Source organism: Anas platyrhynchos, chromosome 1 (assembly GCF_047663525.1).
Source record: "Anas platyrhynchos isolate ZD024472 breed Pekin duck chromosome 1, IASCAAS_PekinDuck_T2T, whole genome shotgun sequence".
NCBI lineage: Eukaryota > Metazoa > Chordata > Aves > Anseriformes > Anatidae > Anas > Anas platyrhynchos.
Genome location: NC_092587.1, coordinates 35,899,366 through 35,921,626, shown reverse-complemented (window position 1 = coordinate 35,921,626; position 22,261 = coordinate 35,899,366). Strand labels below are relative to the sequence as shown.

The following is a 22,261-nucleotide window of genomic DNA, read 5'->3' as shown; positions in this document are numbered from 1 at the left end:
CAACCCTGTCATGGACACTCTGCATCCGTTTTCACTGGATTTGCCCTTTTTGTCCACCCTCCATCTGTCCCAAATTCCTCTCCACTACATAAGCATGGACTCTTCACAGAGAAGACTCCTGACCCCTTGGGACTTTGTGGGAACTTTTCTTTCCAGCTCCTGCACATGGCAGAAACGTACCATACACACAGCAATAGATCCTACTCTCGTGGACTGTAAGCACTGTCAGTACCACTCAGCCCTTTTCCACCAAGCCAGCCAGTCCACGGTGTCATCTGACATATTACACATCACCTCCAGGTCATGCACTTTCAATTCATTCTTCATACCTAAAAAAATTATTAACCCGTCTAGGCAGGAACGTGTTGGGAACACGAATGAATTAACTAGCTCCACAAACACAAGCACACACAAAGGTACAGTTGTTTGGCAACGATCTAATTTCTGAAGGGTAGGAGGATGGCAAAATATGGCCTGTTCAATGCCCTTGCAGCCAGGTCACCAGAAACAACTGCAGAAGAGCTATTTGGAGAGAAATTAAAAAACAAAAAAACACAACCAACACACACAAAACACAACAAAACCCAGGCCCGTTAGCTTTCCCATGAAAAACGCACCATGAAGCCTGACAACAAAGGGCTAAAAGAAGGAACATCACACCCCTAGGACTCCCAAACCCTAACAGACATCCATTGCATGACCAAAACGGGGCACAGGACCACATAATAAGCCACCAGAGCAGAGAAAACCATCCAGCCAAGCACCTGGATGAAGAATCAAGTCCCTGATCCTCAGCTGTGATAAACAAAAGGACAGGGCTGAAGTTTCGGATATTTTTTTTCTGAAATACTAAAACAGAAAAATCATAGGGAGATGATCTGTTCTGATGCACATATAAGAGCCAGAGTTTCAAACTTACAAAGCACATCGCTGCAGGTTATCGGTACTTAAAAGCAGCTGTTGAAACATCTCCCATGGAAAACCAATAAATATTTTATTGAAAACAAAAAAGGAAAAGGGCCTAGAGCGGCTTCCTGTGCAGTGGGAGTCCAAACCTGGGGACAAAAATGGCAACATGAACTACTACCTTATTGTTGCTTGTTTTAGAACCAGAAATGCTCCTAGTCTCACCCTGTATTTTTTTTCTAAATATATATTTTCACCTGCAAAACCAGAAATAGCAGCCAAAGCCACCGCTGGAGCTCACTGGGATTATCAAAACACATCCAAAACCTGCAGTCCACAAAAACTTCTCACTGCAAACATACGCTGACACAGACACTAAGAAAACCTGAAGAAAAATTCATTAAGCTTGCATTTTTAAGGGCTCGTTAGGCTCCCTCTCCCAGCGCTGTGAAAGCACGTATCCCCAATGATGTCATCCCAGTAACTTACACTGAACAATGTGGAAACCCCAGCCCAGCGGGATTTCCTAGCTTTAGGGCTTTGGCATTCGTGGTTGTGCCTCTTATCGCCTCTCCTGGTCTTCACAGGAGCATATGAGAATATCGATACCCAGATATCATTACCTGGAAGGCTACTACAGGGGTCTGTGAGAATCAGAAGTCAGGAAACCCCTTCAGTAACAGCAGTGCTATAAACCTACACCAGAATAAGCCTCAGACCATACTAATAACAGCATCCCAAACCAATCTCGAGCACAGGAGCAGCCAGCACGACACAATTCCAAAAGCCATCTTGGACACGAGTGCTAGCACAAGGGGAAAACGAACCGTATATAGCTCCGTGCACTGCTCTAGGTTTGTTTCTGAGACCTCCGCCTCACGGATTTTCCATACGCCTAGGATTAGGCGAGACCTGACAACGCGTTAGCTACGAGCAGCAGCTCTGACATTACAAACCCGGATTTCCACTGACAACCAAAGGATCCAACGCTGTGACACCCAGCGAGGCTCCCCCGAGCCGAAAAGCCTCCCTTTTGAGCCCAAAACCCATCTCCCTGCGACAACCGCAGCCGCCGGCCGGCACCTGCCCCTCACAGCCCGTCAGCCCCGCACAGCAGACAAAGGAGGGGGCTCCGCCATGAGGCGGGGACCAGCCCAGCGGCTCCGGAGCGGGCCGGGGAGCGGCCGGGGGGCTGCGGGAGGGCAGAGGCGGCCGCTGCGGGACGCGGAGCGGGGCCGGGCGGTCCCTGAGGCCGCTCCGCCCGCTGCCCGCTGCCCTCAGCCAGCGGCGCCCCGCGGGCGGCCATTTGCCGCCTCCCCGCTCCGCGCCGCGCCTACCCGGGGCGCCCATCTCCGAGCCGAGCCGAGCCGAGCCGAGCCGGGCAGGGCAGTGCCGGGCAGGGCTAAGCGGCTTTACGGGGATTAAGGTCTCGGTACCTGGCTCCAAGGTGCAGAGCAGGCGCGGCGCCGTGCGGGAGATGCAGCTGCGCTTCTTGAGGACGTTGCTGAGGATGGTGCCCACGCCGCCGCCCGAGCTCTGCCGCTTGAGGCATCGCCCGCCCCGCCGCAGCGAGCCCGGCAGCCGGTCTTGCCGCATGGCTGCCCCCGGCCCCGCTCCCCTGAGGCTCCCCTCGGCCCCTCAGCGGGGGGCTGCGGCCATGGCCAGGGCGCGGAGCCCCCGGCAGGGCTGGGCGGCGGCGGCCGTGTGCTGAGGGGAAAGAGGGAGGGCGAGGAGAGGAGAAAATGAGGGAGAAAAAAAAAAAAAAAAGAAGGGAGTTGCTCCCGCCCACAACCCTAGCATCACTGCGTGAAAACCGGCAGCCTCTCCTCCTCCTCCTCCTCCTCCTCCAGCAGCACCTGGGCTGCAGGAACAAAGGGCGGCAGGGGGCTCTGCGGCCCTGGGGGCGAGCAGCCGGAGAGGTGCTCGACCTAACAGCACCTCAAAAGGGCTCCAAAAGAAACCATCGAGGAAAATGTTTGGCATACGGACGGCTCAGAGGGGCTAAACCACTCGGGGCTGCTGCAGAAGGCGAGCAGGATTCATCACCTCACGCTGGCCAGCGAGCCCACCCTGCGCCACAGCCCCTCGCTCCTTTATTACATTTATAAACCTGACAGGTGGTCATTACACGGGCAGGAGAAAGCTGGCAACAGATAAGCAGCAAAGCCAATTATATAAAACACACACACAAACACACAAGTTGTATCTATATTTAGAATCTACTGTTAATTTTTCATAGAAGTGTGATTTTGATCATGCCTCTAAATATCTGGTTCGGTTCCGCAGGAAAGCCACGGCGCTGGAGCTGCTAGCTTGCACTCCGGGTGGATAATGAAGCCCGTGTGTCGGCGGTTCTTTTTTTAACAGAGGTGACACTTCCCTGCTGATGTAGATGATGTAAATCACTTTGTTGCAGTGCCAGCTGGAGATGATGGTTTAGTGGTTAAAGCATCAAATCTGAAATAAATTAATCTCCCTTGGTGGACAGATTGTACCAACGGGACTGGGACAGAAATATTTAACTACAGAAATAACCATGTCATCTAATATTTTTCTCCTCTTCCTTGGGCACTGTACACAAACAGCCCCACATCAGTCTTTGGTCATTTCAAGAGTGGGTAACTCAACACTACACACCGCTGGCCAAAGCCTCAGCAGCCATGGCCAAATTTTTGGGACTTGTTATCCAAACGGTGACTTGGTCATCCCACCAAAGCAACGCAGCCGTATCCTTCCTTCAATTGTTAAACAAATCAGCTCTAAGAAGGACATCCATATTTAGCTGAGGAGGATAACCAGCTGCTTTGGTACAACCAAAGTATTCAGTGTCTTCATTACTGCTGTTTCTCCTGCTTGTCATCCTGTCAGTCTTTGAAAACCAGAAACAAACAGGACAATCGCTCCGTGACTCAGGACGTGGATTCTTGCAAGGACCAGCATGCCATTAAGGACAATTGCCCACGTGCCAGCCAATTAATGCAACGTTTCTTGTAAGAAAAATGCAAAAATGCACTTTAGTGCACAAAATGAACAAGCCAAGACATACTAATGGGTTTGATGACTCACTGGATCATTAGCACAAATGGATTTTGGAGACAAGGATAAGTCTCCCATTATATATACATATGCATATCTTAAGAACAAGAACCTAGCTTCTAGAAAAATGGATCGCATCAGTTTTTAACCACCCATCAGCCAAAATCTATAACTTGCCAGTGGCAAGGCAGGCGTTGGCCCACTCCCTGGACTTGCACACATCTAAGCATGACACTGCATGTCAGCAGCTTGTATAAATTTGCCATATTTACCACTGATTTGTGAACAGTCTTCAACAACGAGGAAATTTTGAAGTGCAGGCGCTGCAGCTCACAGACAAATCACCAGTTTCAAGCTGAGGAAAAAGCAACGATGTGAACCCAAAGATGTCACCAGCCATCATGCATCTAGTTTGATCCACCGAGCCAGAGAAGGCTGGCCACATTCACAAGTCCTTATCTATAATTACTGGCAAGACAGATGGCAAATTATTAGAAAATACATTTTAAAAAAAAAAAAAAAAAGAAGAGTTTTGGGCAACCCAGATACTTAACCTCCAGATATTTTATAATTATCAGCCTGAGACTTTGCTTTTCTCCCCTGCAGTTCATTTCTTCCCTCCCACACAACACAGTCACTTTCTGAAAAACTTTTCTTCTTCATTTGGTATCTCTCTGCAGCCTTACCACCACCTGCTAACTGTGCCTTTTTAGGGCCTGAGCATACTTTATAAGAAATCCTCAATGACAAGTATAACTCGCGTAGTTGTCACAATCTGCCTCCTGGTGATTGGTCCTGTGATCTCCACCAGGTTTCGACACAGAAAAAACAACTCTATTTACCCTACACCTCCTCTTTCACCAGCCCACTTCACTTCTATCTGCACTGCAACAACGAGGTTCAAGGTGTGCAGCAGGAAAGGAAGGCTATGCATCAGCAGATGGGGTGGTGACAGGAACAACAGCAGAATTGGGGCTGCAGAGCAACCTTGTGATTAAAGGACACAGCTTTGTGCAACCACTCATCTCCCAGCCTGTAGCTCTGTTTGGGGTTATTGCGCCCCAGGTGCAGGACCCGGTACTTGGCCTTGTTGAACTTCATGCAGTTGGCCTCAGCCCATCGGTGCAGCCTATCCAGATCCTCCTGCAGAGCCTTCCTACCCTCGAGCAGATCGACACACGCACCTAACTTGGTGTCATCTGCAAACTTACTGAGGGTGCACTCGATCCCCTCATCCAGATCATTGATGAAGATATTAAAGAGGACCGGCCCCAGCACCGAGCCCTGGGGAACGCCACTAGTGACCGGCCTCCAACTGGATTTGACTCCATTCACCACGACTCTTTGGGCCCGGCTATCCAGCCAGTTTTTAACCCACTTATTAGACATCACAGAAAAAAGAGCAAGAGCTGATATTTGCTTACCATGGTATTCACTGCAAATATAAACTACATCATGGGCAGGAAATAACATCTCTGATTCCAAGAAATGGAAAAGCAGGATTTAAATGATGAGTCTCAGGAAGCATGCAGCAGAACTGAGAAACTAATCCAATTCTACTCCAGTCCTACCTCTTCCTTTAGACTGCACACACCATTCTTACTCACTTTTCCCTTCAACAACAGCCAACACAGTAAGTAAATTTTTGGCAGTGAAGTATGCCTGAGAAGTACGCCAAACTTTTCCATCATCAGTGAAAAGACCTGAAACATCACCTATCTGTAACGAAGGCACTTGCAAACCAGTTGTGAAAGCACTTCCTAGGAACTTCTAGCACACCAGGATAACCAGTTTTCCATTTAGGGAGGTACACATTCACAGGCAGTGAATCAGTGCAGGTAAGGTCAGCTGCAAACCCCTCCATTCATATCTTGTTCTCCAAGTGGCACAAGCGATGCTTATGCAATAGGGTCATGTGGGTGAGAAGCTCTCAAAAGCATCACAGATTGCTAAAAAAAAAAAAAAAAAAAAAAAAAAAAAAGAGTACCAAAAGTACTGACACGCCTGTAACCCCCTTGAACCTGCCTTTACCCATCTCCGTTTATAAAGATGTAGCTATTTTCATGAACAGGGGATGTGCAGGAAAACATCTGAACAGTCCCAGGACTCACTAAGGCCAGCAACAACAGAACTGCTCGTGTCTCCCAGACCCATGCACAACCCAGTGAAGCACCAAGACCCTACTTTCCTGAGCCCTTCAGGAAACCACACAGCAGTAAGGTTTTCTTGAGCTTGTCCCTGCAACACAATCACACTGAAAGCTATGAATATGTTAACACTCAAATGCTATACGCCACAAATTATTAACTCTCCTCGCTATGTAACCATCTCTCACAATTACGTTAAAAAGTGTGTATTCTGCAGCATCTGCAGCTTCTAGGCCAAACTGTTTGAGGATGGAAGAATTAAATTTGCTGACAAGGCAGCAGCACTGAGCACAAAAGTGACAGCAGCCAGTGCCAACGGGCCAGGTACAAAGAGCAGCCTATTTCGTTCCAGGACATGACTGCTCCCAGAGCATAACAGGAGAGAATTGAAAGATTTCCTGAGAAGCAGGAACCAACTCACGCTCTGTAAACAGCACATGCCACAAATCAAGGACACCTCAAATATTTTCAGAGGAAAAAAAAATAATACTACAAGCTAGATGTGATTTGGAAGCCTTTACCTTAACACAATGCACTGTAAGGGCAAGGCAAAGATTTTTAACTCAGAACCATCCACGTAGGAAACAAAAAGGGTTTTAAATATACTATTACTTGACTACAGGACAGGAGTAAGTTAATTCCCCTTATTATGCCACTAACAGAGGGCAACAAGCTTGCACAACTAAATAAGCCTGATATTCTATTGAAGCTGTTTCTGTTCACTACAGTGCCCATAAATTCTAATTCTGGGCTGCAGCGTTATTGTAGTAGCTGCTGTACAAGCCCAGCAAAAGAGACTGCCTGCTATAAAAGGAAGAAATAAGACAGAAGAAAACATATTAGCATATGGAGGAGCACATGGAAACAGCGAGATTGTATTGGTAAGCATGATGGAACTAGTCTTAATATAGGAGCTGCTATTGCATTTCTGTAGGCTTCATGGCAAAAAGGAGTACCAAGGGACACACCTGCAGGAGGACAGAGACATAGCATGAGGTCAGTAAGAGGGCCGAGGGAATAGGTTTTAATGAACTTCAACACAAAGAAACACCCACAAGCGAATACCAGCACAGGGAGAAATTACGAAGGTACTTGTTTTAAAATGCTAAGAGTGGGATGGAGCTACAAGGCAGGAGATAACCTTGAACACCAAACAGGAAATGACAAATATGTGGTAACGGAGAAGAGTAGGTTGTGAGGAGCTTTGTATGCTAACGCAAGGGAAGCAAGATACTGGCAAGGTCTCTGAAGACCATAAGGGAAGCGTAGGCACCTCGCACACATTTAAACACCTATGTACGAATACTCAAATGTAGATGGGTTAATCTCAAACTGAAGTTTACTGTTACAGTTAATTCTTTGTACAGCATCTATGTTGTCTCCTAAAAGGACACAACTAGAGCCAGCAGGAAAAGAGCTTGGAGAAGTGTTGTGTGTCCCAACTGCTTCTAACCAGATCTTAATCAGAAAAAAAGCGACAGGTAAATCAGTGGAAGGTTTTTCTCATGTTGTGAAATTAGGGTGCTGGTATTGAACAACAGCATCCAGGTTTCCTTTTCTTTTTATTTATTTATTTTTCTAATTAGGTTCTACTGTATAAATTAATTCTAAAGTCCTCCTTGCCATTTCAGGAGCAAAGTGATCAGTGTTGCCTTGATGAAGGAAATACAGAAATACAGTGGGGGGGGTGGAATACATGGAGTGAACATCAATTTATTTCACTCATTGACGCACTGATTAGAGCAGTAAAGGGGATCACGTGCAGTTACATTAGGCAGATATTTGCATCTGGTGAGCAAGGTAAGAGACATGTCATGAAGGCATTGCTATAGCGACAATGTATTTAACCAAGCAGTAAACTGCATAAATTCTAGTGTTAACAGGTGGAACAGAAGTCACAGCAATGCTTCTGTGATCAATAAAATATATAGAGAGGAGTGTGTTTTAAATAAAACACACATTAATTGAAGTGAGTTCTCAAATAGCAAATACCTTTTTTTTTTGTCAGAGGAATTACCTGTCTCCACTGAAATACAGAATTAAATATACTATTTTTGTAAAGGACACGGTAAGAAAAATCACTGAAGAGGCCTACATAAAAATATTATGTGTAAGAATTAAGAAATGTTCCCTTACCATGCTTAATGATGGAAAGTAAATGCACGTCTTGGCCAACATTCACACACCAGAACCCTGCTTAGATGCTACATGGTCATTTTAAAAATCAAATCAGCAGTAAAGTCTAATGCAACATATGAAAAAAAAGAGTAACAAGAACTAAACTTCTGACAGCTATTGCTTGTAGTCCTGTTTAAGATAATATTTGTGGAAGAAGAAAGGTCACTTGATTGCAGGCTCCCAGCTCTCATACAGAGCTGCTCTTCCCTTATTAGAATTTAATTTGCTTAGCATCTAGCATAGAAATTGAATGTTACAGTGTGGATTGCCAGCTTGTTTGGTTTGAACTGCTATTTTAGAAACAGCAAGGCTTTAATGACCCTAACATAACTAATGAAAACTAAAATACTGTGTTCCTCAAGGCAAGATTTATCCACAGACAGAACACTTATAAATGGTTTTGACTGAAAAGTAGCCATCAGTTTGAAAAATTAGCTAACCAAAAAAAGCCTTTGTTTCAGGCTGGGAAGCACTATAGGGGTGAGACCATGTTTATAAACAAGTTTTTATATATCTTTTACTACTGAGTTGCAGTAACACTTAGGACTTCCATCAAAGACCAGGTTCAAGAGGTACAAGGCTTTCTATAGACACGTAGCAAGAAGACATCATCCCTGCACTGCCCAAGGATAGGAGTCCTGCTTCCAGCACAGATCCTCCCTTTCCCAGCTCACATGGCCTCCATGGACAGAGCTTCATTGCAGAGGAATGGAAACAAAACCCCTTCTGGGGTTGTGGAGGAAAATGGTGTTCGCTCTAACAGAAGTTAATAGAGCTTTTAGGACCAAAAATCTTGATCTGTTGCTATGGAAGCCCTCCACCAGCACTCAAGATCTTTGATCCCATATACATCAGCCTCTGTTTGCAGATGCTACTAGCTCTCTAGGCATTACCACAAATATTATTTAAGTCTTCAGATTAGGATTCCCATTTAAAAAAAAAAAAAGACCAGCTATGCACGCTGATTACATCCCCATTCCAACTTCCTTTAACCTCACTCAGTAATTGTTTTTCCTTCAGCATTTAAGGCCCAATGTTTGTTGACAATGACAACTGGATGAAATGCAACCCAAGAACCACAAACTGTTCATACTTTGCATTTGGACAATACATACTGTATGGATGACAGGAAGAACATAATGATTGGTACAAGTTGCTGTAATTTTTAGGGAGGTACACCCTTTTATAAAAAGATTTCACTGCTACTAGAACAGAACAAGAGGTTTCCAAATTTTACTAAGAAAGACATAAATAATATGCTTGTGTCACTTTTCTCTTACAAAAGTGTTTTAGTAAGATGATATAACATGGACTTCACTTCCTTGGCAAATTTCAAGTGTTTCTGAGGAGCATCCACTGCTCAGCAAGTCAAACTCAGGTTATTTTTAACTTCAAGTAGCAAAACACTGTAAAATCTGAGGAGATTTCTAGAGCTGCTTCAGCACAGAATTATATGCAGGAGTATCGATCCAAATAGACTAAATTCACAGCTCGCTTTTCTAGTATCTTGTGCTTAAATGTCAAACTTATTTCGGAAGGCTGCAGAAATGTAGCTGCTAGCTGATGCTCCATAAATCAGTCTATTCCTAGGACTAATTATCCCAAGCAGCTGCTATCCTCCATTTGATCTTCAGTATCCAGGAAATCTCTTCGTCAAAGCCTCACTCAACCAAAGAATGTTCTATATGTCATACTCAGAGATAAAATGCATCTCTATTACTTAAAGGCCACATACTCTGTAGGGCATTTTCACCAAAGCTCCATTTCTCCATTTACCCTCCTGCAAGCTTACAAAGATTTAAAACAAAAAGGAAAAAAAATAATATGGTATTTAATTAGGAAAACGAACAGTAAAGTTAATTGTACTGAAGTATAATATCTAGAAAAAAAAAAAAAAGAAGAAGGTCTAGACAAATGTGAAAGACTATGCATACAATCTAATTGCACGCTTTATTCTCTTCGGCTATTCCCACATCCAAAAGCTTGTAAGAGAAAGATTAAAGATTGTAACAATTGTATTATGGTTACAGAGCTCATACAGCCAACCATCCTATGAGCTTATACACACAAACAAACCCTTACATCTTGAATGTTCAACATTTCCAGTAAGCGTCATGGGTTTTTAGTACCTGCAAATGTCAGAGCAGGATTTATCATTGGTTCAGAAGCATCTAAATGCTTTGGGAAACACGAAGGCTGGAAATCTCCATCATGTGTACTCATCACACATCACTACTCCTCCACGTATGGCCTTTGGCGGCACTGGCTGTACAGCCACTTTCCTCTCATATTCTCATTTAAAGCAATGAAATCCTAGGTAACGTCCTGGATATCCTGGACACTGAAGTCCCACAGTAAAGCCCAGGACTACTTTTAATTCTGGTTTTGCTCATGTCGCAGAGCTGCAGCCCGAGCCCTTTGCTTGGCCAGGCTGCACACTCCGCTCCTCCCTGGGCAGACCCACTGGGCTGGAACAGGATGAGCTCAGTTTTACGCTGCTCCTGAACCTGTGCAGAAGATCAGCATGTCAACTCCCTTCACCACAATAATCCCAGCATGTCTTCAGCCAAAGCCTGGCTTTTCCAGGTCTTCAGGGAAATACGAGGCTAACTGAACTTCACTGCGGATCAGTTTCCATCCTGATGACTACACATGTGAAGAGGCAACTGTTGTCTGAGAGGTGTTTCTGAGGTCACGACTGACTGACAAGGGACTGCAGATAGAGAACAGGCTGTTCTGATTTTTCTGCTGTTGTTATCATCAAACAACAGCATCCTTCCTTCAGGAGACTAAAGCATCTCAGTTCAAGATGATTCAATACCACCTCTCAAAGTTACTGCAGTACTAGAGAAACAAGATGTCACTTATTTGAGAACCACTTTGCTCAGGGAAATTAGTAAATAACAACCACTAGAGCATTACTTGAAAAGGAATCCAAAAAAGAAACCCACATGCAATAATCTATCAGATTAATCCACATTTCTAATACTCAGCAAGCATTTTATGTAACAAGTACTATCCAATACATCAACTTTTCATGGCACAGCTGTTGTGAAAAATGTAGTTCAGTGCATTCAAAATTCTACCTGCATCACAAAACTAATCCCATGAGGTCTGCTATCGCTTTGTAGCAGAAACAGGACCACCGTTACACAGAAGAATATGGAAAAGGCAGCAGTCAGTCAACCCAAGTTGTATGCGTATACAAAAGAAGCACAATCTCGGGTGTAGCACCAACTCAACCATTTCTCTGTTGTCACAGCTGCTGGCACACTGACAAAAAATATTCAAAACACGCTATAACAAGCACTGTACAGATTACAGGATTGCTACCAAGTTCCTGTCACACAGTTATATACTAAGAAGCCTGCATTTTCAATTGCAAACTAGGCCTAGGTTCAGCAGCAAGTTTATTGATCACAGAAAGATTTGCTGAATTCACCATTCAGATCCTTGATAAGTAATGAAGTATTTATTTTGGTAATTTATTTTATACCGTAGCCATATTCAGCTGTTAATACCCCATGAGGTGTCTGCACAATACACAAATGTAGAACTGTTTGACTGAGGACACTGCAGTTCGATAAGCAGCTGCTGAGGCTTTCACCACCTGAGGTGGCGACCATTACAAGATGGCAGCGCCCCTTCCACCTTAGCATCAGAGACCAACAACAGACCATGTCTGTTTGATATTGCTTACAAATTCAGCCCCACTCCACCCTCACCCCATATGTCTGCAATTTCCAAGGCAAGGATTCAAAGTGTGGGGAGAAGGCAGCATGCAGGTGTATGGTTCTCAAGTTTCCAGGACCCACAGTCTGTGGAGAAGTGGGACAGCACAGCTGGTTGACCAGGGGCTCCTAGGGCTCACCACGCTCCTTTAGGTGAAGGCTTGGTGTCTCCCAAACCATGCCTGACACAATATACCACCAATCAGCTGGTCCACAGCTCCTGTATCACATGTGGTAACATATGTGAGGCTCATCAGGCAGAAGAGAAGAGGAAGCTGAAGGCTATCTCCTCTCAGAGGCCTGAGTTCCCCTGCCCACTTTGCTCAACAACCACCTGGCTCTGAACTCCTGCTGTTTCCCTTCCCCAAGAAAATCCCACTCCTTGAGAGACAGCAGCTCTCACCAAGCTAGAAAATGAGCAGCAGCAGTGAGCCAGGAGGCAGTACATCCCCCAAGGAGGTAGCAATCTTAGCCAGCAGCCTCCAGTGTCCCCAGGAAGCTACCCACCATCAGCATCAATCTTCAACCCTGAATGCAGCCGATTTCCCAATAAAAGTAGCAATGGAATGACACCTACAACAAAAGTGGCAGTCAGGTATATGTGCATATATAGTAGGGAATATCTGACACAGAAAAATAAGGATCCATATAATCCCCAAAGAGGCAGAAAGAAAACATATGCCTTAATTATGAGTGTTAGCTCTGCAGCTCCCTAAATCAGCTTGGCAACCCCAGTGTTGAGCTGCCAGGGAGTGAACTGCAGAGATGGATGGCTGCATATTCCCAGGAAAACTTTAATGGAAAACTCCATCATAAAACACCAGCTTGTGGAAAGCAAAGTCCTTCACAACAAAGTACTATATTTGACCAAAAAAAAATAAAATTAAATGCCAAAAGCATAATTCAATTTTGACTCTTTTTAGGATTAAACATTTAATGTCTTAAAAATGGCTCATTATATAACACGAAATGAGAAAGGGCGAGGAGTGTCAAAATCTGAACAAAGCATTTTAGCTCAAAATGTAAGCTTTCAGAATTCTGCTTCATAAGCAATTGAATTTTGTGAGTAGGTGTTTTTATTTCGTGCTGGAACAAGATATTTTTGTTGCTGTACTCTAAAATCAGAATTTCCCTCCAAGAGAGGATTCCAGGTTCTGCACTGCTCTAAGCACTAGTTTTTGCCATCTTTTCAATTTGATATTCTGCAAGTGCACAGTCAACAGAAACCTTTCAGATGGGCTATGACCAAATTAAACAGCAAATCCGGCCTCTCAATTTCAGAGGAGAAAAGAGAAAAGATTACTTCCTTTTTTACTTTAGAAAAGGAGAGAATTCTTACTTCATTTCAGGAGTCAAACTGAAATTAGCTCTGAAGTGGCCTTCTGAGTGATATTAAGTCTGTACAACCAAACCATTTGCTAAGTTTGTAAGTAAACTGACCACACAGTTTCTCAATCTAGAATTTATATTACAGATTTAGTTTTACAGTGGAGAATATCAGCAAGAGAAGATGGCAGTCAGCTGAACTGTTTTGAATTAGGCAGCCAAGGGCTTCTCTGGCCTCACACCAGCCAGCTTCCTGGGGCTAGCGTAAAGTCATCGTAAATAACTATCTGGAGACAATGAAGTGGGCTGGTCTGAATTCTCCATGGTGCTTATCAATACTACAGATTGCCAAATGACCCAAGATGTCAGCATTTGTTACCTACCCCAATCACACATAAAATCCATACTTTATGTGCACATCCCATCAACCAGTTACAAGACCCTATTCTCATCAAAATGAAGTAACCATGGAATTCACTACCTAAACAGTCCCCAGGATTATTCAGATACCGACTGTCAGCCTTAAAGACAGAACTGGCACTTTTTGCGTGAATAGCTTCCATAACTGCATAAAATACTAGAACAACAAACTTTGAATAGTGTTTAAAAAAATATATAATTATTATTGTCCTTTCAACAATCAACATCTTGTTCACTGTTCCACACTGCTGGTATTGTGTATGAGAACACTCACTCTTCTGTCTCAAAGACTCACTAGCAAATACCAAGAATACACAGTCTGATGTTCATTTGCAAATACTAATCATGGCACACGACTATTTATTGAAACACTTCTCTGTGACCTGTTGCACAGTGATGAACGATGCAAGTAACCCTCAGACCAGGCTCCTGTTGCACTGGATTAGGCTTTCAGATTCTTCAGGATCTTGGCTGGCTATAGCTGAATTAAATACGATAATGAAGTGTCATTTAGTTTTGTAGAAGCATATTCACCACTACAGTTGGCTCTAAGGGTTCTCACAGGTACCTTCCACAATGAGCCAAGCTCCAGCATCCTTAGAAACAAGTTCTCTTCTTTCCTCTCCTACTAATTCACTCCCTAAAAACCAGCAAAGGACATAGAATAGATTATAAAATCCTTGTTAACCATCCCCTCAGCCCACCTCCACATCCTGAGTCATGAACACCAGAGAAAGTCTTTGCTCTGTGTAGCATAGGTAACAGTCTGATGACAATAGCAACAATTAAAAATCAATAGCAGTATTCCATTTATTCATCGTAGCAAATATGCATTGCTACAAGTGGACAACCAACTGTAAAGGTAATTCAGCATACCTCTGGCCTCTGGCAACCATTTAAAAAGGAACTGAAAATCATCATCACATTTTCAGACTCATTATTCTGTTTCTTTCCATTTCCCCTTCCCCACCCCAGAGTCTTCCCAAGGGCAAAAGATCAAGTAGAATAAATTAAGAACAATTCATTAGGAAAAAAAAAAAAAAACAAGAAGCAGCCACAGGCACTATTTCTTAGATATGCATTTCAAGAAGTCACAGCATCAATTTCAAGCATCAAATTCATTAACAGCCATGAAGGATAGGCTAGTAATATAAACAAGTACACAAAACCAGATGAGATAATAGGAAAGCTACTGAACTGAAGCATACAGCCAACTGAGTCATTTGAGGATGACTCACATGAAATCAGACTCCATGAGAAGCAAACCTCCTATTTTAACTGCAAAGCAGGCATGTATTTGATAGATCAATTAAATAGTTATTGCTATAAGAAAAAAGTTGTAAAAGCAAATCCATCTGGCTTCAAAAATCAGAGCTATTTAAAATGAGACAATTAAAATTGGAAATCTAAAGAAGAGTTGGAGATGAACACAGCAAAGTTTCTCTTTTAATTGCAAATGGAAATCTCACTGACAATATTTTTAATACAAAGAATCCTCTTCCTTACTAAACATTTCAGACATGAAAGTGACAAACATGAATTGCAAATGCAAGTTTGAAATTTGTCCCCATTTATAATGGAGAGTCAGTGGGTTTTGTCTGTCTGTTTTTTGGAGACTTTTGGAAACTTCCACAGTAGCATCACCTGCTGAATAGCTCAGATCGTCATAGAGAAAGAAAAGAAACTAAACCAGAGCAATTGGCATGTTCCAGCTTAAATGACATTTATACAACTGCAAGAGCACCCTAAACTACTGGGCTATGAGAAGTTTAAAGACAGGTAAGGCACACTGAACAGCATGAATTATTACACCAGCACACAAGCATATACCCCAGTTGGTGTTTTTTTTTAGAAAAAAAAAAAAGAAAGAAAAGACATCTGATCCAGAGTGACAATCAATCTACATTAGCTGTGTTAACTGCACACAGTATGTTGCATTAAAGATGTTCTCACACTTTATCAAGCTTTCACCCTGTGAACTACAATTTATGAAAGTCAGCCTTGGTCTTACAGCAACTGAGTGAAGAGCGGGGACTGAGAAAACAGGTGAACAGATAATTAGTGCATACAGGCAAAAAGACAAGGAAGAACATATGAAAAAGACCAAGGAACAACATGAAGAAAACTCAACACTGCAGAGCTGACAAGATGTAGGAATAAATAAAAAACAAAACAGGGCTGAGAAGTCTGACATTTAAAGACAAAGATCAAATGAGAAAAGCTAATAATGAATTAGGAAGGGAAGAAAAATGTGGGAGATGAGACAGGACACACAGATGAGGCAAGACAGAAGCTAAAGAGACAAACTCTGGAGGGAGGGAAAGAAGAGAGAAAGCAGAAGTTCAATCTGCTTAATCAAGTTGAAGTTTAATCAAGTAGTTTTGCATATCTAGATTACACTTATCCAGAGACACCAGATGAAGATGATCTTGCTCATTCATCTTCTAACCACCACTACTACGACCTCAGACAGGGTTTTCCCCTAAGGGAGCTCCATAACCCGTGAGGAGGATTGATGCTAAGTGACAGTAACACGTTCTCAGCGGTCAAAGACGCAGGCAAGCAGTCCACAGCCTGGTCATCTCCCAGGGAACTCTGTCCATCCCCTGGGAACTCACAGGGTACCTCTTTGTGGCCAGGTAATAGCAGTTTGTGCTGGCTTTCTATCTAGGTAAGATGCACTCAAAGAGATCAAAAGTATTGCCAAAAAGTATATATATAAACCCCAAATTTTCTATAGAATTTCTATAGACCCCAAAACATTCAGCTTGTATGATCAGGAGCTTCTGGAATAACCTCGGCAGCCATGTGGGAATTAATGATCTTCATTCTAATTAAGAAACCATCTGTCACCATTTTTTCCAACCACTTCAGACGTGAAACCTAACACTTTCCTTAGGAATAACATTTATTTGCTAGGTTGCACCTGACTTCAAACCTTTTCATCCAGTTATTGCCTGAATATGTTTGCAAAGCACTTTCCTTCATGTTTAAGGAAAGTACGTGAAAGCCACCAACCTATGACAAGCAGAGATAAACCTCAACCTCCGCACAAAGTAAAACATACTGTCTCCCTCTGCTGGCCCTGCATTAAATTAAACCAGGAGAAGAAAAAGGAAACAATACCCAAACAATTTCTGTGAAAGCTTCTACTATTACTTAATTGAAAATACAAGAGAATATTAATGAACTTTCTGTTAACGTAACTTCAGCTTATTTTATACTGAAACTGATTTAAGCATCTGTGTTTGCCAGCAGGAAGACTGAGTTATAATGGAGCAGGGCAATTTTACTTATAAATGTGTAGGCAATACATGCTTTTTTATTAGAGTGACAGGCAATCAAAATTTGTGATTCTAAGAATTTCTGGTTTGCAATTTTATTACTCAAAATACATTTAGTAATATAAGCATGCTGTTACTATATAAAAACAGGATGAAAGATAAGAATGGGGTGTCTTTTGCATGTCCTTTAGATGAAGCTGAAAAAAACTTGATTTACTTTTTTTTTTGTTACTGTACTCTGCTTTTCTCAAGTGATACAATTCAGCGCATGAAGCACTGTGCTTGCTAACATGGATTTGAAATAGTTCACAATGCTCCAAACTTAATTCTCGTTATTCCAAATAAATCAAAATTGCAAAAGTAAGATACCTGTGTGCCTAGAAGCTAGATTTGGCATCAGGCCATCACTGTTAGTTTCTTCTTACCGATGTCCTTCACTGAAGTGTTTTTGTTTGTTTGTTTTTAAATTTGGGGTGAAATATGCATTATTAAAATGAAACTGGTCTGGCATGTATCTTATAAACATTCTGTAAGAGCACTGCTTTCAGCACATATCCAACAGAGCAATTTATCCACCACCCAGCAGAGCTGTAGCTATTTTTGTATCCAACCAAAATGCATTTTACTGTTGTGAATTTTGTTTTCTATGGTAATATTTATTTGTATGCAAAACACGCGTCACCTTCCAGGGATAAGGGCCAACAGCTTCATGGAAAGCACAGTAGGTTATCAAGTCCTTCCCTGGTGACTGCTCCTCTGCATTTTCTCGATCTGTGTGGCAGCTCCAATGCTGCAGGTGCTGTGCCAGGTATTGGTGGTCCTGAAGCAAGAGCAAACCCAAGATGGGCTTCCAAAGCTGCCAGAAGCATTCAAATGTGAATGTGACCCTAAAGTTAATTTGCTTGGCTTTCTAACTCTACACATAGATTTCACTATGTCAGGAAAAAAATTGTGTGGCAGTGGTACTAACACACTGTGAAACTCTACAGAAATCAGCTGAGGAACCTCTGTATTCTTACCTATTTTGCAACAACAGAATTAATGATAACACAGGTAAAAGATTCTTTCTTTGTTTGCCACTAAAAATATTCTTTAAAAATGAAAAAATATTTAACAACTTCTTAGTTACTTGAGAAAAATCTTAGAACTGCAGGATATTGTAATGGTAGTTCTGTACATGAATGCATATTATGAAGTTTTATGGCACGTAACATAATATTCCAAGTGTATAACTTCATCAGAAGAATCCAGATTAATAAAATCATCTACAAATCAATGTTTTCAATATTTCAAAATGAGGTAGTAGCTGCTATTTCAGGTGTTTCTAGCAAACTAATGGAAAGAGGCATTATGCTTAAAATGTAAATGCAAAATGGTATCTAACGTTTATAAAGACACGTTCATATTTAGGGTGAAATCCCATATCCCTTCGAGTCAACAAGATTTTACCTAACAAATGAGGTTAGGATGTTCAGACCTTCAGAATTTAAAGTTAATCCTCTAAATACTTAAATGCATGCAAAATTCAAATAAAGTAGTTTCATTTAAAAGGAGACCACAGTGTATGCTTAATGCTGAGGACTCAATTATCAAGATGATGTTGAGGGAGAAGAATAATAGGTGAGAAGAAAAAATATGCCTAATTAGTGGATGTCAGCCAAGAACTTTCATGCTGCGTTTTAAGTCAAACAAAGGAATAGTTAAAATACTTAAAAAAAAAAAATTAACAGACCATCCATTAACTAAATTACATTAGCACATGCCACTATGGTAAGATTCTTTTAATAATATTTTTACATGCACCTCAAAGCTCCTACAGGCATTTTTGTGAAGAGACCATGCTTTATTTACTGTACCTGAACATTTCTGTACCTGTCACGCAGCATGTTAATGAAAAAATAAGACAGGAAATAGGTTATTCTCACATGTCTGTTCTACAAAGGTATAATTTCTACTTATTTTTACATGTGACATTACATTCAGTTTCACTTTAGCAGATCTAACAAAAACAGTAGAGCATGTCTTTAGAGGACAACTTCGCCAAGGTAAGCAAAAGGTTTCACTGTCTCAGAAGAAAAGGCTAAAGCATTAAAGAACAGCATTTCCCCTCTTCCCCACATATTCCCTTTAAAAAAAAAATACACAGGTGCTGATAAAACAGTTTGAGGAAAGCGGGTTTGTTTTTACCGATACTCTTCATCGTGAAGCAACTCAATAGAAAGGAGCTACATGCACTACTAGCAATGCTCTAGGAAGACAATTACATATGCCATCAATGGCTGCCAGCGAGCAGAATTTCCCACTCCAGCATCTTCCTTACAACCACATGAAGGTACACAGTCAAACACAGCATGCACAACCAAAAATTCATCTCAGAATTTTTGTAAACTAAAGCTGAAGATGTCTGGCCAACAATCTACAGTAAGGGCGCCGCACCAGTATACAAAGCTGAGGCTCCAACAGCCTACCCAGTCATTGCTTAAATCAAAGTGTACTTTGCCTTTTCCCAGGTGCCACAGCCCACTGCAAGCCGGTCCTATCTAAGGGATAATACAGCCTTGCCTCTTGATTTTAATTTAAGTGCAAGGGCTTAATTGAAATACTGCCCACATTAACGAAGTAAACTTCTTACACTAACATACGCATACACAGAACAGTACTTACATCGTTTCTGGGAAACTGCCTGTAAACAAGCTGTGACAATATCGCAGTTCTTCTGGACTTTATGTACAAGCCTGTCTTTCTGCTTTAGTAGACGAAGCAGCTTTGCCGACTGGACAGAAATTCTGTAATTCAGTTCCCGTTTTATGGTTGTCAGTTCATCAACTCCTGCCAATAAAAGCATAGAAAATAGCTTCAGTTCAGGACGAAAGACATATAAACAGCTTACTGTAGGTGACATGCAAAGAGATTTTCCCCCACAGGCATTTACGTATACAAACTTTCAATAAATGACAAGTCCTATTGAATGGCACAATTCCCAGTTACAAACATTTTCAGGATCCGAGCCAAGGACTTTTCATTTGAACTAAAGTACCTCAACTTATTGCACAATATATTAAATTTACTAATTGTACTTCTACAAATTGGAAATTTTATGTCAGATGTAGACAGAATACACCTAGAGTAGCAAAAGCAGGGGGTGTATTTTAAACACTGAAAGCTGCCTGTGGAAAATGTGCATGGGCAATAAGCAAATGATAACAGGCAAAGGTACACGTTCAAGAAGCTGCCTGCAAGGCCAGAAATGCAAGTCCAGGGTGAGCTGTAATTGGTAAACTCTTTCCACTAAGAGGCAAACTATGTGGCTTCCACTTCTTTTCACTGGTCAGTCCATGTTCCCATGTGGTGAGCTTTGGGTCTAGGAGAAAAGGGATTTGTGTGGGAGATGTCTTAAGTCCATTAAAATCTGGAATTCTCTCCTCTGCCCCCAAAACACCGCATCCCATCAGTGAACGCTTGGGTCTTGCCTATCGCACACTGACCTCTTCAGGTCTTTGCTGTAACAGCCTGGTGAAGTTTGCCCCTAGTATCTGAACAGCTTTCTTCCTGAGGCTGTTATCAACCCTTCCATCACTTTCAATCCAATCATGCCTCCCTGATGCTGAAAGAAAAGTCAATCAAAAAAAAAAAAAAAATCCATACATTGGTAATCTGATCCAGTGAGAAAAAAGTTAATGAATCATGGAAAACCTACTGTTAGCGTGATGGTGATCAGCTCAACCCATACAAGCAAAGCCTTCCCCAAAATTCTGGGGAGCCTAAAAAAAAGGGCAAAGGAGACTAAAATGTTAGCCATGGGGTGATAAAGAGGCATGTAGAAGGCAAGGCAGGGCAGCCACGGGTACAATCCTGTATTTTGTAGTCTCCACCCATTTTGGCACCTGCTGCTCAGTTTGAGCCTCCAATCACACGCATCAGGCAAGGTGACTTCAAATCACATTTATCATAGAATCATAGAATATCCTGAGTTGGAAGGGACCCTCAAAGGGAAAAAAAAAAATTAAACTGTATTCCAGTTGACTTGTACAGTTACCACAAAAGCAGTGAGCTGAATTTTATTTTTTCTTGCTCATTCCAGTTATCTGTCCCTATAAAAACAACGAATCAGTTTTACAGCAAAATTCATGTTTTTTTTTCCTCTAACACGTATTCCCAAGGAAGCTGATTCCTTGCTGAGTCCCAGATCACCACAGGACACACAGACCGTGAGCTACATCCTGTAACACCACCACATTAAGAAGCCAAACACGGAAGCAGAAAGCTGTTTGCACAGCCTGAAAAACAGGCACACTTGTTCACCTCCCTTCTTTCCTTGCCAAAACCAAGAAGGTTTTAAGATTGGGAGACCAGAGCCCTTTGCAGAGCTCTTTGTCGGGTCAGCCTGGCGCTGCAAGTCCCATCCTCTCACAGGCATTCACCGCCACAGCTGCCTGCCTGTCATTAGTGCTGTTTGGTGGCTTTATTATGATTTTAGCAGCGTTTGGTGGCTTCATTTTGATTTTAGTGCTGGTTGGCGGCTTCACTTTGAGTTTGGGGGTGTTTGACGGCTTCAGTTCGATTTGGGGTAGCCGAGTGTTACATTTACATGTTGCATCGTTTTGCTTTCCCCTGGAACTTGACCTGCAGGTGCCTAAAAACACCAAAAAAAAGCCTAAAATCCCCAAACCTTAAGGCTGCCAGAACAGCACCGACCTGAGCAGAGCGGCTCCCCTGCGATCAGTGCAGCTGCCCCGTGGGGTGCAGCCCCCCTTGTAGCACCCCCAAACCAGAAGGGCTGGGCTGGGGGTCCCACAGGGAGCCCCGGCCGTCCCCAGCGCGGCTCCCGGCCCCTCAGCGCCTCGCCCCGCAGCCGGGAGCCCCCCGTGAGGGCTGTGGCGGCCGCCCCGTACCTTTGAGCCGCAGGTACCCGTCCTGGCTCGGCCGCCGCTGCCGCTGCAGCTCCCTCAGCACCCCGGCACGGGCGCCGCTCGCCTCGGCAGCGCTGTAGAGCTCGGTGAGCAGCCCGCTGACCAGCGACGAGGTGCGGCTGGAGCGGCCGCTGCGAGGACCTTCCTCATCTTCCTCCTCTTCATCATCCTCCTCCTCCTCCTCCTCGGGCAGGCTGTCGGCGCTGCTGCCCGCCCCCCCCCTCAGGCCGCGCTCCGCCGCCTCCATCTTGTGGCGGGTTCCGGGTTCCGGGGGGGGGCGCGGCCATGGCGGGCGGGCGGGCCCGGCCTGCGCCCCCCGCCCC

At 43.1% G+C, this 22,261-nt stretch overlaps 1 protein-coding gene across 4 annotated transcripts in view; it reads right to left on the bottom strand.

Moving 5' to 3' along the window:
• The window catches only part of TBC1D30 (TBC1 domain family member 30), a 49,251-nt gene extending 27,013 nt beyond the window's left edge, over window positions 1–22,238 (bottom strand). For 2 of the 4 annotated variants that reach the window (XM_027456300.3, XM_027456310.3), the window contains exon 1: window positions 2,343–2,616. In XM_027456300.3, coding sequence (XP_027312101.1) covers window positions 2,343–2,502 — 160 coding nt within the window. In that variant the 5' untranslated portion in view covers window positions 2,503–2,616. Of the gene's footprint in view, window positions 1–2,342; window positions 2,617–19,692; window positions 19,858–21,920 lie in introns of those variants that run through there. The other 2 variants (XM_038188056.2, XM_038188057.2) reach the window with 2 other exon arrangements.
• Between the last annotated feature and the right edge of the window lie 23 nt (window positions 22,239–22,261).